This window comes from Schistocerca americana, chromosome 3, assembly GCF_021461395.2.
Source record: "Schistocerca americana isolate TAMUIC-IGC-003095 chromosome 3, iqSchAmer2.1, whole genome shotgun sequence".
NCBI lineage: Eukaryota > Metazoa > Arthropoda > Insecta > Orthoptera > Acrididae > Schistocerca > Schistocerca americana.
This window is the reverse complement of record NC_060121.1, coordinates 573,004,843-573,021,540: the sequence shown is the minus strand read 5'-3', so window position 1 is coordinate 573,021,540 and position 16,698 is coordinate 573,004,843. Positions and strand designations below refer to the sequence as shown.

The 16,698-nt window shown below is 42.4% G+C and overlaps 1 protein-coding gene across 1 annotated transcript in view; it reads left to right on the top strand.

Moving 5' to 3' along the window:
* LOC124607258 (cholinesterase-like) overlaps positions 1-16,698 on the top strand; it is a 99,507-nt gene that overhangs the window by 33,002 nt on the left and 49,807 nt on the right. Inside the window, exons 5-6 of the mRNA XM_047139533.1 lie at positions 11,820-12,022; positions 14,686-14,836. Of these exons, the coding sequence (XP_046995489.1) occupies positions 11,820-12,022; positions 14,686-14,836 (354 nt within the window). The remainder of the gene's footprint in view (positions 1-11,819; positions 12,023-14,685; positions 14,837-16,698) is intronic.

The window sequence follows — 16,698 nt, the reverse complement described above, 5'->3', positions numbered from 1 at the left end:
TTCTGAGTATCTTAGTAGATGTAGGACCGGGAAATTTCGGTGTATGGATCAAATAATCTTCACCAATAGCAGCCGAAGACATCCGCCACAAGAAATCACCGTCTTTGCTGGCCGGAGTGGCCGTGCGGTTCTGGGCGCTACAGTCTGGAACACAGCGACCGCTACGGTCGCAGGTTCGAATCCTGCCTCGTGCATGGATGTGTGTGATGTCCTTAGGTTAGTTGGGTTTAATTAGTTCTAAGTTCTAGGCGACTGATGACCTCAGAAGTTAAGTCGCATAGTGCTCAGAGCGAGCCATTTACATTCGTTGTGCCAACGGCCTTGTCTAAGAAGGCGGAGCACCATACAGACCTTCAGCTTACTCTATTGGCCTTGGTGAGCGAAACTGTCTTTCAGGAATCAGCAATGATCACTAGCATTAGGGTGCAGAAGAGAATGGAAATCACTGAATTGAAGACACATAAAGTCTATCCACAGGGCTTCTCGCCTGAAACTGAGAAGTGTCCTGATGACCTCCTTACCAAAATATTCCGGTTGACTCCCCCACTGATCTGTGGAAGGGTTCTGCTAGTGGGAGGCGACCGTCAGAAGAAGATAAAACTACCAAAGACGTAATAACATCCTACGAGTTGGAGCATGCTATGTCAGAAGCTTCAACGCAACAGGTTCAAATGGCTTTGAGCACTATGGGACTTAATATCTGAGGTCATCAGTACCCTAGAACTTTGAACTACTTAAACCTAACTGACCTAAGGACATCGCACATATTCATGCCCGAGGCAGGATTCGAACCTGAGACCGTTGCGGTCGCGCGGTTCCAGACTGAAGCGCCTAGAACGCAACAGGAAATATAGAAAACCGGCAAGGGGGAATGCAAAGGCTCAGTCTAGACACATAGGGGATCACTGAAGTGAAATGAAATGAGGATAAGGATTTCCGGTCAGGCGAATATAGAATAATATCAATAACGGCATATTGTGGTATAACAGAAGTAGTACTCGCTATGAGAACATTTTAATGGTAGGGCTGTTCTCATCAGATTCCATAACAAAACCAACGGCGACAACGATAGTTCAGGTATACATGCCAACGTCGCAAGCAGAAACGAAGCGATGGCAAAAGTATATTAGGATATTAAATGGATAATTCAATACGTAACCGGAAATTGTAATAATTGTCGGGGGATTGGAACACGATTCTAGGGAAGGAACAGAAGACAGAATTACGGGCAGCTATGGGCTTGGCAGTAGTAATGATAGGGTAGAAGGACTAATTGAGTTCTGCAATAAATTTCAGAATCTGATAGAGATTGCTCTGTTCAAGAATCACAAGGCGAGAAGGTGTACTTGGAGAAGACACGGAGGTAGGGAAATATTCCAGCTAGATTACATCGTAGTCACACAGTGATTCCGAAATCAGATACGGCATTCTACGGTGTACACGGTTGCAGATATAGATTCAGGTCACGATTTACTAATGATGAAGATTAGTCTAAGGTTTAAGAGAGTTACCCGGAAGAATCAGTGAGGAAGAAAGAGTGCTGACGACTGATGGGACACGTTTGTAGTTCGCTAAGGATGTGAATACTGCGATAAGAAATACCAGAGTACACAGTTCTGTTGAAGAGTAGGGGACGTCTGAAAAGGGCAGTCACAGATGTTGGCCAGACATGCGTGCAAGGAAGGTAACTGCCAAGAAAGCTTCGGTAACAGAAGAAATATTTCCACTGATACACAAAAGAAAGAAGTACAAAAATGTTAATGGAAAGAGGAGAATACAGCAATATAAGTCATTTAGGAATGAAATAGATAGAGGGCCAACACAGCAAAGACGAAATAGGTACAGGAAAGATGAGAAGAAATCTAAAAAGAAATCATCTTCGGGAAGACTGGGTCAGAATGCAGAAAAGATGAAACAGCCTTTGGTGAAATTAAAAGAACCAGCGATAGCGTTAAGAGTGCAATGGGAATTCCACTGTTAACCGCAGAAGAGTTCTGTAGGAACAATGCAGTGAAGGCCTCTACGGAGAGGAGAATTTGTCTGATGACGTGACAGAAGAAGACATTGGTGTCAATATCGCAGACATAGGTGATCCAAAGTCAGAATTAAAAAGACCTTTGGAAGAACTGATGTCAAATAAATCAGAAGGGACAGATTACATTCCATCGGAATTTCTGAAAGCTTTGGGGGAAGTGTGAGCTACACAACTATTCAGGTTGGTGTGTAGAATCTATGAGACTGGCGATATACCATCCAACTTTTGGAAAAATGTCATTCACACAATTCCGAAGAACTAAAGGGTAGGTAAGGCGAGATTTATGTGACAGTCAGCATAACTGCTCATCCATCCAGGCTGCTGAGAAGAATAAAATAGAGAAGGATGAAAAAGAAAACTTAGGATCTGTTAGATAACAATGAGTTTTGCTTTAGGAAAGTTAACGTCACCATAGAGGTAGTGTTGACATTGAGCTTGATAGCAGCAGTAAGGCTGAGGAATAATCGAGACACCTTCACAGAATATGTCTATCAGGATAAAGCATTCGACAATGTAAAATATAGCAAGATATTCGAAATACTGAGAAAAATAGCAATAAGCCATTAGGGAAAGACAGGCAATGAACAATGTGTACTAGAGCCCAGAGGGGAAAGTAAGATTGGAAGACAAAAAACGAAGAGCTCGGATTAACAGTGATGTAGTCAGGGATGCAGTCTTTCGCTCTTACTACTTAACCTATTCGTCAAAGAAGCAGTGATGAAAATGAAACAGAGGATCAGGAGTGGAATACATATTCTCCGTTAAATGATATCAATAAGTATCGCTGATGACATTACTATCTTCACCGAAAGTGAAGAAGAATTATAAGATAGGTTGGACAGAATTAGCTGTGTGATGAGTACAGAATGTGGACTGACAATAAAGCGGAATCATACAAAGGTGTTGAGATGTAGCAGATATGAGAGTAGCGAGTAACTTAACATCAAAATTGATGATCACGAAATAGATGGAGGTATGGAATTCTGCTACGTAGGAAGCAAAATAACCCATGGAGGACGAAGCAAAGAGGAAATAAAAAGCAGACTATCACAGGCGAAGAGGGTGTTTCTGGTCCAGAGGAGTCTATTGGCATGAAATATACGCCTTTATTTTAGGAAGAAATTTCTGAGGCTGTGTGTTTGCAGTACAGTATTACATGGCAGTAAATCACGGACAGTGAGATACGGGAAATAGAGAATCGAAGCGTCCGAGATGTGGATTGAAAACATGATAAATGACGTTCTTCGCAGAATCGTGGAAGAGAGGAACACATGGAATACGCTGACAACAAGAAGGGATAGAGAGTGTTTATCTTCGCTAGTGTGAAACATATTTCTGCCGAATAAGTGCTCGTAGCACTTAAAGTATGGTATTCAGAGCCGAAGTTTACTAACCAATTTTTTCTAGTTTTGGTGCATACTGTCTCCTCCCAAAATATGGAAGCAAAGACCTTTCGGCTGAAGAGGTCCACCATCAGAGGTATCCGAACGCTTTTTGCTTATAACTTTATACTCGATCGTTTCCAGACGAGGGCCCCGTATCGCAAATGCGTACAGTTACCCTTCTCATCATCCCTGAAAGATCATAACATAGTCACGGAATCACCCTGCATGCTAAATAGGGCACTCACTCCATTCTACGTATGCAAGTATAACAGAATCTAGAGTGCCATGGTACAGCCTGCATTGTCTGGCCATGATAATCAGCTGGATGTTACCCGTTTGACAAACTAACGGTCTGTTTGTTTACCTTTTTAATCTTTTTCTTAGCAAAATTTGAAAATAATTTGTAAATAACCTTTAAGTTTCCTTTTATTTCGACTTTAACGTAACATCTCTCGTTATCGTTCTTTGAAAATAATACTTCGTTCCTGCTAGTAGCAATAGGTAAACGTTAGTTTCCTTTCTTGGAAATGATGTACTCAACAATGGTTTTAAGCTTGTAGCAAAATCGTTTTGTTTTCTCAATACGTAATCCCCATGACCTTGTGTTGGGTTAATCTTCTGGATAACGTATGACTACTGTCACGCTATTGTTTAAATTATGTGGTACTGCTGTAGCATAATCTTAGAAGTAATGTGGAGTTATATCTGATTCTCTTCGCCGGGCTCCGTAGCTTCCTTCACTACATAATAGGGTTTTGTACGTTGAAATCCTCTCACGCTTGCTATTGGTCTATAAATAAGCGTTTCTTGATTGATTTCTAGAAAGTAGAAGAATGGACTCTACTGCGGAAATACACAACAGAAAAAACAATAATGTAGTTCGGGCCCTATAACTACTAATTACACACTCACAAACGAGCTGTTACTACCATGAGGCTACGTATCTAAATTTTATTCCTCATCACTACCACCATGATCCTGACATTTCAAATGGTTCAAATGGCTCTGAGCACTATGGGACTCAACTGCTGTGGTCATTAGTCCCCTAGAACTTAGAACTACTTAAACCTAACTAACCTAAGGACATCACACACATCCATGCCAGAGGCAAGATTCGAACCTGCGACCGTAGCAGTCGCACAGTTCCGGACTGCGCGCCTAGAACCGCGAGACCACCGCGGCCGGCGATCCTGACATTTCCTCGGTTTCTTATGACCTCTTCATTTTGGTGTTAGAGGACTGTAGCAACAGTTACGCGGCTGCTTGGTTATTATGATGCTGCGATCTGTCTTCCCAAGAATGATGACGGATATATTGTGTCGGTGGCGCGTCATTTCCCTCTGGTGACGGCGTGTTACACTTTCTCTGCGCGCCGCTATCGTTAGGATCGTTTCGTCATTCCGTATTCACTCAAAAATTATGCCAAACTTCTAAGTTCTTGTTGTAGCCAATAAGTCAATCTAACTGATCCAGTGTTCATGTTAACATTAGTTTTACACGTTTCAGTTAATTTTTTTACCCGTAATGTCATCATAATGATGTAGATCAAATAGGTTTCCTGAAGAAGGTCTTGCAAGTACAGGTTGTATTACAAATAAGTTAGGAAAAATTCTTCATAGCTGCTGCTGTTTTTTACGTTGCTGTACCTGTATTCATTTTGGTTTCATAAGTTGTACATTGTGACCCTATTCTCATCACCCTCGACAGAGCTCCTTGGAATCTGCTGTGACATAGACAGTACGCTTTTTGTCATCACATACTTCAGGTAGTAGTTTGCCATCAGATTGTTTAGTAAATGCAACAACGTCTGTTCCTCTGATCTAGAAGCTATGACATTTGCTAATTCTGAGATAATTGCAAAAATTTTCTAAGTTGTCGTATCGTCCCCTCAGTGCATACCAAACTTCAAGCCGATGCTTGATTTCTGCCTTCGTCTGCTTTTCATAATTAGTCGCTGTTTCTGTGGAATGAAACCAGTTTACTGTTAACTGATTTTAATTCCCAAACTACTCTGCTTTCAGTTTTGCCCCAAATTGCGTTCAGTTCGAGATGAATGTCACCCACATTTAGTTTCCCGTTGCACTACTTTAGAGCTTTATGTGACTTTTGACTATATTCTCTGTTTCAGAATCCAGTAGCTTGTGACTAGAATCACATTTTAATAATTAATTTAATAATTTGTTTATGTTTAACTGAACTCCATTGGATGCCATACACTTTATCTTGATATCACGAGCTTCTAATGTCTGCTCAGCATTAGACGATTCTTTAAGCGCTGCACCATTTACCGATTTTGGCTGTGTTCACATTCATTAATTAACTTTTAGGTTTCTATATGGATTTCCGGTTTGAATGTAACTAATTTTTGATTGGTTTTCTTAGTAAACTTGCTGATATTTTGATTGATGTATTATATTTTAGTTGGGCCTGACTGATAGCTCATTTGTAACTCTTTGTTATATTTCACGTTGCATATTGGAATATTAGATGTATTTTTGTACACTTCGAACGTATTTTGACTCGTTGCACAGAAATCCCTCTGGAACATTGTCTAATGATCTTGACTTTTAGTAGCACTTAGATTTGATATTTTACTGACGCTGTCCATATCGACTGTATCTGCTGACACAGAAGCATGAGTTTAAAAAGTTATATTTGGGGAAACGTCAATAACATCTTGTGAAATACAATGTGAAATGACATCAAACAGTTGTTCCTCTAGTTCACTGGCACCAACTTCGCAGTTCCGGAAGTATTTTTTGTGGTGATATTTCGTTATGTAAGTCGACGCGTGGTCATAACCATCTCTTCCTAGCAAGTACTGTACAAATCGGTTCCTCAAAACCACTAGTCTCATCATTCAAGATGATAATTATTTGTAAAATTTAACAAAAATGCAAAGTACAACAACAACCTAACTGCCTACAAGTTGCAACTCTAAAACACATTGCGCTGTAAACAGGCATAGCGCTATATTACAAGTGCTGTATATTGCTGTTGACACTAAAGAAATGTTATGTTTACTGTAGTTTCTCTCTGTTTAGGGCCTCGGAAAACTGTGGAAGCTGTGGCAACGTGTAGTGGAGGGAGCCGGAAGCCTGTTTAATGTGACAGACAGGAAACAAAAGCTGGCGACTCTAATGGACTGTCTGCAGCTTGTGCTTTGGGAAGCAGCGGAACTCTTGTTCCATAAACAAAATGCGCGACTCGTAGAAATATTGCTGTGAAGCGAGTTTCTCTTCCCTGGCAGTCAGTTCAGTTCACATGAGTATTTCACGTAAATTTCCGTTTCGAAACGTTCGACACACGTGACTGTCATTATCATATCAGCATCACTTAAGTTTACCAGCGTACAACACATTCTCTTTCAAATTATTGGTTTTAAGATCGCTGTTTCTCGCTAGCAACCTCACAGCTTTGTACTATGCCTTTCGTTAGAATTTTATCAGTCACACAAACCAATAAGGTTCAATTGGTTCAAATGGCTCTGAGCACTATGGGACTTAACATCTGAGGTTATCAGTCACCTAGAACTTAGAACTACTTAAACCTAACTAACCTAAGGACATCACACATATCCATGCACGAGGCAGGATTCGATCCTGTGACCGTAGCAGTCGCGCGGTTCCGGAATGTAGCGCCTAGAACCGTTCGGCCCCTGCGGCCGGCAACAAATAAGGAAGGCGCATATCAAGAATTCATTATTATCGATCTTTGGATAGACTGAAAACATCAGCTAAATTAGTTGCAAATAAAGGTTTATTGGAGCCTTTTACCTAGGTTTCAACAATACGAAAATTTTCGTCTTCAGAAGGTGTGATGAACCCTAAAAATTAAATTAATCATTACCAAACCATTTTAAACACAGCAAAATAATAACTGTAGGCAAATGATCATATAATATGGGTGTTCACTTGTTACATCAGACGCTCATTGTGTACACTGAATGAAGCCAAACGGCTCTTGCCATATTCGATTTCCATCTTAAGAACACAAAGAAGGATGTCGAATATAACAACAGCCGTTTAGCTTTATTCAATGTACATAATCAGCATATGATGTAAAAAGTGAGTACTTCAAATATGTGACAGGAGAATAACACCGAAACACTAATAATCAAGAAAAAAAAATACAGAAAAGGAGCATGTAATGATCTGATGAGCTGTACATTTCTCAAAAATCTTGAAATAAATCTTTTAATTTGACTGAGGTGACTAGAGTAATGAACTGGCAATATGCACATGTGCAGATGGCTGGTTGTACCGCGTGCACAAGGCACAAAAGGGCGGTGCATTGGTGGAGCTCTCATTTATGCTCACGAGATGTTGTTATGGTCACACGACGGGATTTAACAGACACTGAACATGGAATGGCAGTTGGAGCTAGACGAATGGGGGATCAAATTTCGGAAAATGGTTGAGGATCTCAGTATTTCGAGATCCACAGTCTCAAGACTATGCCTACAACACCAAATTTCAGGCATTATCTCTCCCCACGGACAACGCAGTGGCCGGTGGCCTTCACTTAACGACCGAGAGAAGCGGCGTCTGCATAGAGTTTTCAGTGCTAATAGACAAATAACGGCCGGCCGGAGTGGTCATGCGGTTCTAGGCGCTACAATCTGGAACCGACCGACCGCTACGGTCGCAGGTTCGAATCCTGCCTCGGGCATGGATGTATGTGATGTCCTTTGGTTAGTTAGGTTTAAGTAGTTCTACGTTCTAGGCGACTGATGATCTCAGAAGCAAAGTCCCATAGTGCTCAGAGCCATTTGAACCATTTGACAAATAACAGTGCGTGAACTAACCGTAGAAATGAATGTGGGACTTAAGACGAACTTACTTGAGGACAGTGTGGCAAAATTTGGCTTTAATGCGCCGTGGCAGCAGACGACCGACGCGATTGCCTTTTTTAAAAGTACGACATGGGCTGCAGCGCCTTTCCTGGTCTCGTGACCATATTGGATGGACCCTAGGCGACTGGAAAACCGTGACCTCAGCTGAATCTCGATGTCAGTTGGTAAGAGCTGATGGTAGGATTCGAGAGTGGCTCTGACCCACGAAACCATGGATGTAAGTTGTCAACAAGTCACAGTGAAAGCTGGTGGTATAGGCTGTGATTATATGAAATGACTGGGTCCGCTGGTCCAACTAAACCGATCAATGACTGGAAATCGCTATGCCCGACTACTTGGAGACCATCCCCTTTGTTACTACTGTTTAACCGGACACCAGCAAGGAATCGATTTGTGCCGAATACAACAGACCATTTTTCTCGTTACGTGGAGATAGTGGCGAGTTTAGACCAGAAAGCAGTCACAGTCATGCAAGCATTGGTGAATAGATCGTTATTGAAGTTTGGGATGCAAGAGACGAGAATAATGGATCAAGAGAAGTTTGGGAAGCAAGATAATAACGGATCAAGAAATGAACTTCATGTCAGACCTGATGAAGGACTTGTGTACCTCATGCTCAGTCAAACACAGCGGATTCATCAATCAGGAGGACGCTTAGTTATTATGTCAACTCCCCCCATTTGGACTGGGATATGTGTTTATCTTATGTGCTGAGTGCTTATAATTCGAAAGTGCAGTCGAGCACAGTGTTGTACCAGCACAGAGTTCACACCATTCGAGGCGGTTATAGTAAAACGGTGCCATCGCCATACGATCTGATTAAGCTGAAATGGTGCCGGAGTGGAGAGTGGGTCTGAGAGTTTGCGAGAACTGTGAGAGGAGTTTGGAAGAGAGTCCAAAATACAAACACCAAAACAATGGAGATACAGGATAGCGCAGCAAAGCGCACATGAACTTTACCTTAATACAATGTGAGTCAGTCGTGGCTGCTGTTGTGAATCCATATACTCCGAAAGAGAGAAAAAAAAGAGCTTTTGACACAATACCAGGGCTTCAGCCAAGAGACTGAAACCACGTCACCTGTGAATGTGAAGCTACAGTTATCAATAACGTCAACGATCGTACATGTCTGACCCTTACGGCCATTCAAGAGTGCACCAGAATAGATCTGAGGGGGAATGTCGGTAAGACCAAAGAAGAGAGTAAAAGACAAAGAGGAAAGTGAGCAACAGGAAAAGGAAGACCATACACTTGGTATAACCTGTTCTATAATTCCTAGGATGCAGTCAATGGTTGTATTATTATTCTTGCGACCGTACTGTGTAAATCGTTTTGGGTAGGATCATATGTGCATGTTATGGTAAGGATTATCTTGAATTATTGTGAGAGAGATGCTGATCAGAGACAACATGTTTCTAGGAGGAGGGGAATGGTAATGGTTCCAGTCCTCAGAGCGACATTCAGCGAGGGTGAGGAAGTGAGGATGTCAGTTTTGGCAGTGCTGTACCTCTTCTCCTGGAACAATCAACTGGATGGAGGAGTTTCGTTATCAGGCAGCATGTTGTGGTATCATCTAGCCACAAGTGGACATTGTTCGCTATTTAGTCTGTGGGAACTACAAAACAAATTAAAGGGCTTGGCAGAGGTACTCTCGGGTTTGAAACTGTTAACGAGCAGTAATGGAGCACTTAATGATGTGTCAAATCGTTAAAAGAAGTGGCTCGTGGCATGTGCGTGATTGAGAAAGCAAATGCATGCAGCAGTAAGGGGTAGCGTCACATGAACTGCTGAGGGAGAGAAAGGGATGCATAGATGCCAGAGCAGCGGATGCAGATGTCGTAAGTGAGTTAAATAGGACAGTGGAAGGCGCGAGAGCAGATTGTGAGTTTGGAGAGCGGCATGCTGAATAACACATGTATGCGTCGACAACTAATTAGAGTGGTAATGGACTATGGCAGAGCAACAGCTAGAATTCTAAACCAGTATTAGGAGGTCGTCCAAACACTAATGCAAGTGGTGGATTGGAGAATAAATTTAACATTACTTCTGCCGTCAGTAGGGAATACCGTAGTATTTGAGATGTAAGAGTGGCGTTAAAGGGCTTCCAAGAAGCTAATCGTGACAGAATTCATGGTTAATTGGGTCTGATCCTATTGTCACCTGAGCAACATCTGGATAGACTGAGGAAAGTACAGCAAGAACTACCGCCACAACTGCAGTTCATAGCCGAGCCTAACAGTCAAAACGTGACTTTCTACTGTCATTGAGCAACTGTGGAACGCAGCATGAATGCAGACAGTTGTGCACGTTATGAAAGTTTCCAGTGGTGGAAAAACATGCATTCTATAATAATGCATGACGTTACCAACAACTTTAATCTTTGCACAATTCAGTGCACCCTTAAACCATACGGACACAGAGTCTCATTCATTTACTTCACGACGATTCCTCAGCCTAAGAACCAACGGCATTGTAGACATATAGTAAGATGTAGCACAATCTCTGTAAGGTTAAAATTTAGTGGGAAAGTTTATGCAAATGAAGAAGTTTTGTTACTGATAGCAGAAAATAGGAATCAGCATACACCAGTGACCGAGGGAGAGATACAGCAGTGTCAAAGTGGGGTGGTCACCATATATTCTGCACGTGAGATCCAGACGGGAGAAAGGGCATTAGTCATGCATATGTTCAGGGGAAAAACAGAGGGTCAACCATGTCGAAAGGAGGTGATGAAACCCAACCTATACTTCCAGCGAGCAGTTCTACGTTGGGTGTGCACATTGTATGACAATGTAACTGTGACGGAGAACTTGTATGAACGAGGGAAGCCCACACGAGGAAGATACTTAGGGCTAAGAGGTTGTGGGTTATTAATTAACGGAATCATGTGTGATATTATGGGGCCAACATTTCATTTACCAGTTACAGTGACGGGAGCTGTTCTTTTAAATATAACACAACTGCATCTATATTGACGAGACAAACCTTTGGTTTCCTAAACAAAACCTCACCTTCCGAAATGATACCTAGGAACCAAGTGTACATCATTCACTGAATCAGAGGCAAATCACGGCAGAGAAGCTACTGTAGTATGTAGAACAGGAATGGAATGATAGATGATGGGTGACCCTGACCTTCTGTGTCACTATTCCCACCACCATTGTGAGTCTGATTTTGCTTTGCATAGCTTTTATCTATTTGACACAGCGACCTGTTCAAGAGCCCGATTCATTAGTGGTACAGGTTCGAGTGAACTGGATCCTCCTTGCATGGAATAGTCAGTACTTTTCTAAAACATGAATTCGTTACACTTTAGGAAGACTAGAAGCATATAAAAAGCCGTGTAGGGACGAAGATGTGGCAGTGTGGTGAGATACAATAGTCGGATTGAGTAACTATCTACTTTCCTAATGTCTTAAGGGTAGCGTCACTTCGTGCCTACTTTCTGTAAGCCAGAAGGAAGGTGAATAACTCACATTATTCTGACTGCAGTGCTTTCTCAGCGTAGACCCTAAATTTCAGAGTGCAATTCTTCATTTTGCAGGTCTGTTCTCACGAGCCATCATTCAGAGTGGGAACTTCATCACCGTACGTCCGCGCACAATTGAAGAAGCTCGGACTCATACTCTTAGACTAGGGGCCGCACTCGGCTACGCAACGAATGATTCGCAACATCTGCTCGACTTCCTACAATCTGTGAACTCTACTGATCTTCTGGTAGACGATTCACTCATCCAGACAGATGAGGTATGTAGAATCGCCGCTTCTTCTATTTAATGATATTGATTTTGGAATAAAATTATCGGTTTTGGCTGTGCAATAGCCATCTTCAGAATCTGGAACGGAAGTAAAATAAAATACATTACTAGTTATTACACTAAGAGATTATAGTAAAAACACGATACAGTTTTCATTCTGCTGCACTGTAACAAGTCGTAACATGTAAAAATGGCAGGATTCAAATCTGCCACGCGTACTTCAGCCAGTTATACAGGGTGTTACAAAAAGGTACGGCCAAACTTTCAGGAAACGTACCTCACACACAAAGAAAGAAAATATGTTATGTGGACATGTGTCCGGAAACGCTTACTTTCCATGTTAGAGCTCATTTTATTACTTCTCTTCAAATGACATTAGTGATGGAATGGAAACACTCAACAACAGAACGTACCAGCGTGACTTCAAACACTTTGGTTCAAACTGTCCTCCGTTAGCGAGGATACATGCATCCACCCTCCGTCGCATGGAATCCCTGATGCGCTGATGCAGCCCTGGAGAATGGCGTATTGTATCACAGCCGTCCACAATACGAGCACGAAGAGTCTCTACATTTGGTACCGGGGCTGCGTAGACAAGAGCTTTCAAATGCCCCCTTAAATGAAAGTCAAGAGGGTTGAGGTCAGGAGACCGTGGAGGCCATGGAATTGGTCCGCCTCTACCAATCCATCGGTCACCGAATCTGTTGTTGAGAAGCGTACGAACACCTCGACTGAAATGTGCAGAAGCTCCATCGTGCATGAACCACATATTGTGTCGTACTTGTCAAGACACATGTTCTAGCAGCACAGGTAGAGTATCCCGTATGAAATCATGATAACGTGCTCCATTGTGAGTAGGTGGAAGCGTAGGTGACGAAACTAAAATGAGCTATAACATGGAAATTAAGCGTTTCCGGACACATGTCCACATAACATCTTTTCTTTATTTGTGTGTGAGGAATGTTTCCTGAAAGTTTGGGCGTACCTTTTTGTAACGCCCTGTATATGGGATGCAAAGCTATCCAAGACTTTCTTGATTCATGCATAATGAACAAATAATCTTACAAAGTAATTAAAATGAATTCCATTTAAAAGCACAGTTTTTTAAAAATATTCTAATCGTATGAAAAGAAATATTTTTAGAAATGTTTAACCAAATTAAAAATGTATTCGTCTGCTGACAGACTGAAGCTGACCAGAATTTAACCAAGTGTTCAAAGAACATAAATTGAGTACAGAAATCATCTAAAATTGAATAAATTGTGGTGGCTATAAAATTAGTCTTATAAAGACGGAAGACGATTACACTTCGGTAATACGTATAACGTCCTGTTTCTCATATTTTATTTTATGTTTTGGTTAGAACAGCAAGTAATTAAAATGAAAATTAAATTGGAACGGACGTAAATTATATAAATGAAGTCATATATAAGAGTGTTTCAATAAAATATATAACAAATAGCATAATTTTTAGTGAAAAGTTAGTGAAGGGCAGCGGTCGTTGCTAGATGGCGCAGGGCGGTTAACGGTAATACTTCTCACTAGGAACTCAAATGTGACGAAATTATTTCTTCAAAGACAGTAGCCTAGTGTGGAGTAATTTCTTGAGTCACAACACCTATTAACACACAGAGCTGACCTACGACAAGTCTGTTTCCTCAGCTTCTTAAACATAATCGTATGACTAATGCCTGACAGCTCATAGTGTGTTCTGACATCTGCTACTGCGTAGTACTTATTTTTCTTCTAGACCGAGCGAGGTGGCGCAGTGGTTAGCACACTGGACTCGCATTCGGGAGGACGACGGTTCATCCCGTCTCCGGCCATCCTGATTTAGGTTTCCCGTGATTTCCCTAAATCGTTTCAGGCAAATGCCGGGATGGTTCCTTTGAAAGGGATTTCCTTCCCCATCCTTCCCTCACCCGAGCTTGCGCTCCGTCTCTAATGACCTCGTTGTGGTGGTGGTGGTGGTTAGTGTTTAACGTCCCGTCGACAACGAGGTCATTAGAGACGGAGCGCAAGCTCGGGTTAGGGAAGGATTGGGAAGGAAATCGGCCGTGCCCTTTCAAAGGAACCATCCCGGCATTTGCCTGAAACGATTTAGGGAAATCACGGAAAACCTAAATCAGGATGGCCGGAGACGGGATTGAACCGTCGCCCTCCCGAATGCGAGTCCAGTGTGCTAACCACTGCGCCACCTCGCTCGGTGACCTCGTTGTCGACGGGACGTTAAACACCACTAACCTAACCTTATTTTTCTTGATCTACTTATAATCTGTGCAACAATGACATGAAGTTGTTCCCAGCCAGCAGGGAAAACCAAATGCAAGCGTAAACTCAAATGTTAACCAGTGACCTGATGGAGAGAAACATTACCCAGCGTCCAGATTCCTTGTATTTCCGAATAATTAGATGCAATAAACACTCTCTATAATCAAAGAAGCGCATTCGCGCTGCTGATTGTTTCTACATGACAAAATTGTCTTAGTAACACGTGAGTAACGATAAGTAACTTTTGCTGCTAAGCAGAGCTTTGACAAATCTCTTAAGTTTATAGAATGCCGATAGGTAACTGGCACTGGTCGTGGTGTCCAACGAAAGTTCATTCTCTAAGATTTTAAATGAGAACTACAATTTGGTTTTCGGTTTTAGGAGAAGAAACACATTATAAGCGTTCTCTGGGCGCCAAACATCGAGCCCGACATGGAGGGTGCTTTCCTCTCTGACTCCCCTATCCAGATGCTCATCGACGGCCGTTTCAGCAAAGTGCCCGTCATGACAGGCACTACTTCTGCGGAGTCCGGTACGTATTCTGCGCATGATTTATCTTAACAGCTTTAGCTGACAAAGCATCTACTGCCCTACCTGTGCGTTATTGATCAATGTTGTACAAGTATTAAACTCACGTAGGAAACGTAGCCGGGAAAGGCAGTACATTATTTTTATACTATGAGACATGAAAAATCTACCGAGTCTTAAATGTCTTTTGAGGTGACTCAGCATCATTACAGGTATTATGGGACTTACAGCAAAGTTATCGGCCTAGTACATTAATGCTTACACACTTACTAGTTCTAAATAAACCACGGATTATAATACAGTTGTCACCAACAGTATCTTCCCCTTAATATAGCAGGATGATCGATGTAATCTATTTAATAATTTTCGGTCAGTATTAAGCGTTCCTTAAAAGTTCCCTTCTGAAATTGGATCATCATTCCTAAAAGCCAACTTAAACACACAATGCACCTGAGAGCAAAGGGCTCAAAATATACACCATATATTCACAATAATCAGATGTATATTGGATAGTACGTGAAACAGATATAAAGAGATTGAATGCACATCACCGCAGGTACACTACTGGCCATTAAAATTGCTACACCACGAAGATCACGTGCTACAGACGCGAAATTAAACAGACAGAAGAAGATGCTGTGATATGCAAATGATTAGCTATTCAGAGCATTCACACAAGGTTGGCGACGGTGGCGACACCTACAACGTGCTGACATGAGGAAAGTTTAAAACCGATTTCTCATACACAAACAGCAGTTGACCGGCGTTGCCTGGTGAAACGTTGTTGTGATGGCTCGTGTAAGGAGGAGAAACGCGTACTATCACTTTGAAAAAGGTCGGATTGTAGCCGATCGCGATTGCGGTTTATCGTATCGCGACATTGCTGCTTGCGTTGGTCGAGATCCAATGACTGTTGGCAGAATATGGAATCGGTGGGTTCAGGAGGGTAATACGGAACGCCGTGCTGGGTCCACACGGAATTGTATCACTAGCAGTCGAGATAACAGGCATCTTATCCGCATGACTGTAACGGATCGTGCAGCCACATCTCGATCCCTGAGTCAACAGATGGGGACGTTTGCAAGACGACAAGCATCTGCACGAACAGTTCGACGACGTTTGCAGCACCATGGACTATCAGCTCGGAGACCATGGCTGCGGTTACCCTTGACTCTGCATCACAGACAGGAGCGCCTGCGATGGTGCACTCAAAGACGAATCTGGGTGCACGAATGGCGAAACGTCATTTTTTCGGATGAATCCTGGTTCTGCTTACTGCATCATGATGGTCGCATCCGTGTTTGGCGACATCGCGGTGAACGCACATTGGAAGCGTGTATTCCTCATCGCCATACTGGCGTATCACCCGGGGTGATGGTATGGGGTGCCATTGGTTACACGTCTCGGTCACCTCTTGTTCGCATTGACGGCACTTTGGACAGTGGACGTTACATTTCAGATGTGTTACGACCCGTGGCTCTACCCTTCATCCGATCCCTGCGAAACCCTACATTTCAGCAGGATAATGCACGACCGCATTTTGCAGGTCCTGTACGGGTCTTTCTGGATACAGAAAATGTTAGACTGCTGCCGTGGCCAGCACATTCTCCAGATCTCTCACCAATTGAAAACGCCTGATCAATGGTGTCCGAGCAACTGGTTCGTCATAATACGCCAGTCACTACTCTTGATGAACTGTGGTATCGTGTTGATACTGCATGGGCACTATACCTGTACACGCCATCCAAGCTCTGTTTGACTCAACGTCCAGGAGTATCAAGGCCGTTATTTCTCAGGATCTATGCACTCAATTTGCGTGAAAATGTAATCACATGTCAGTTATAGTATAATATATTTGTCCAATAG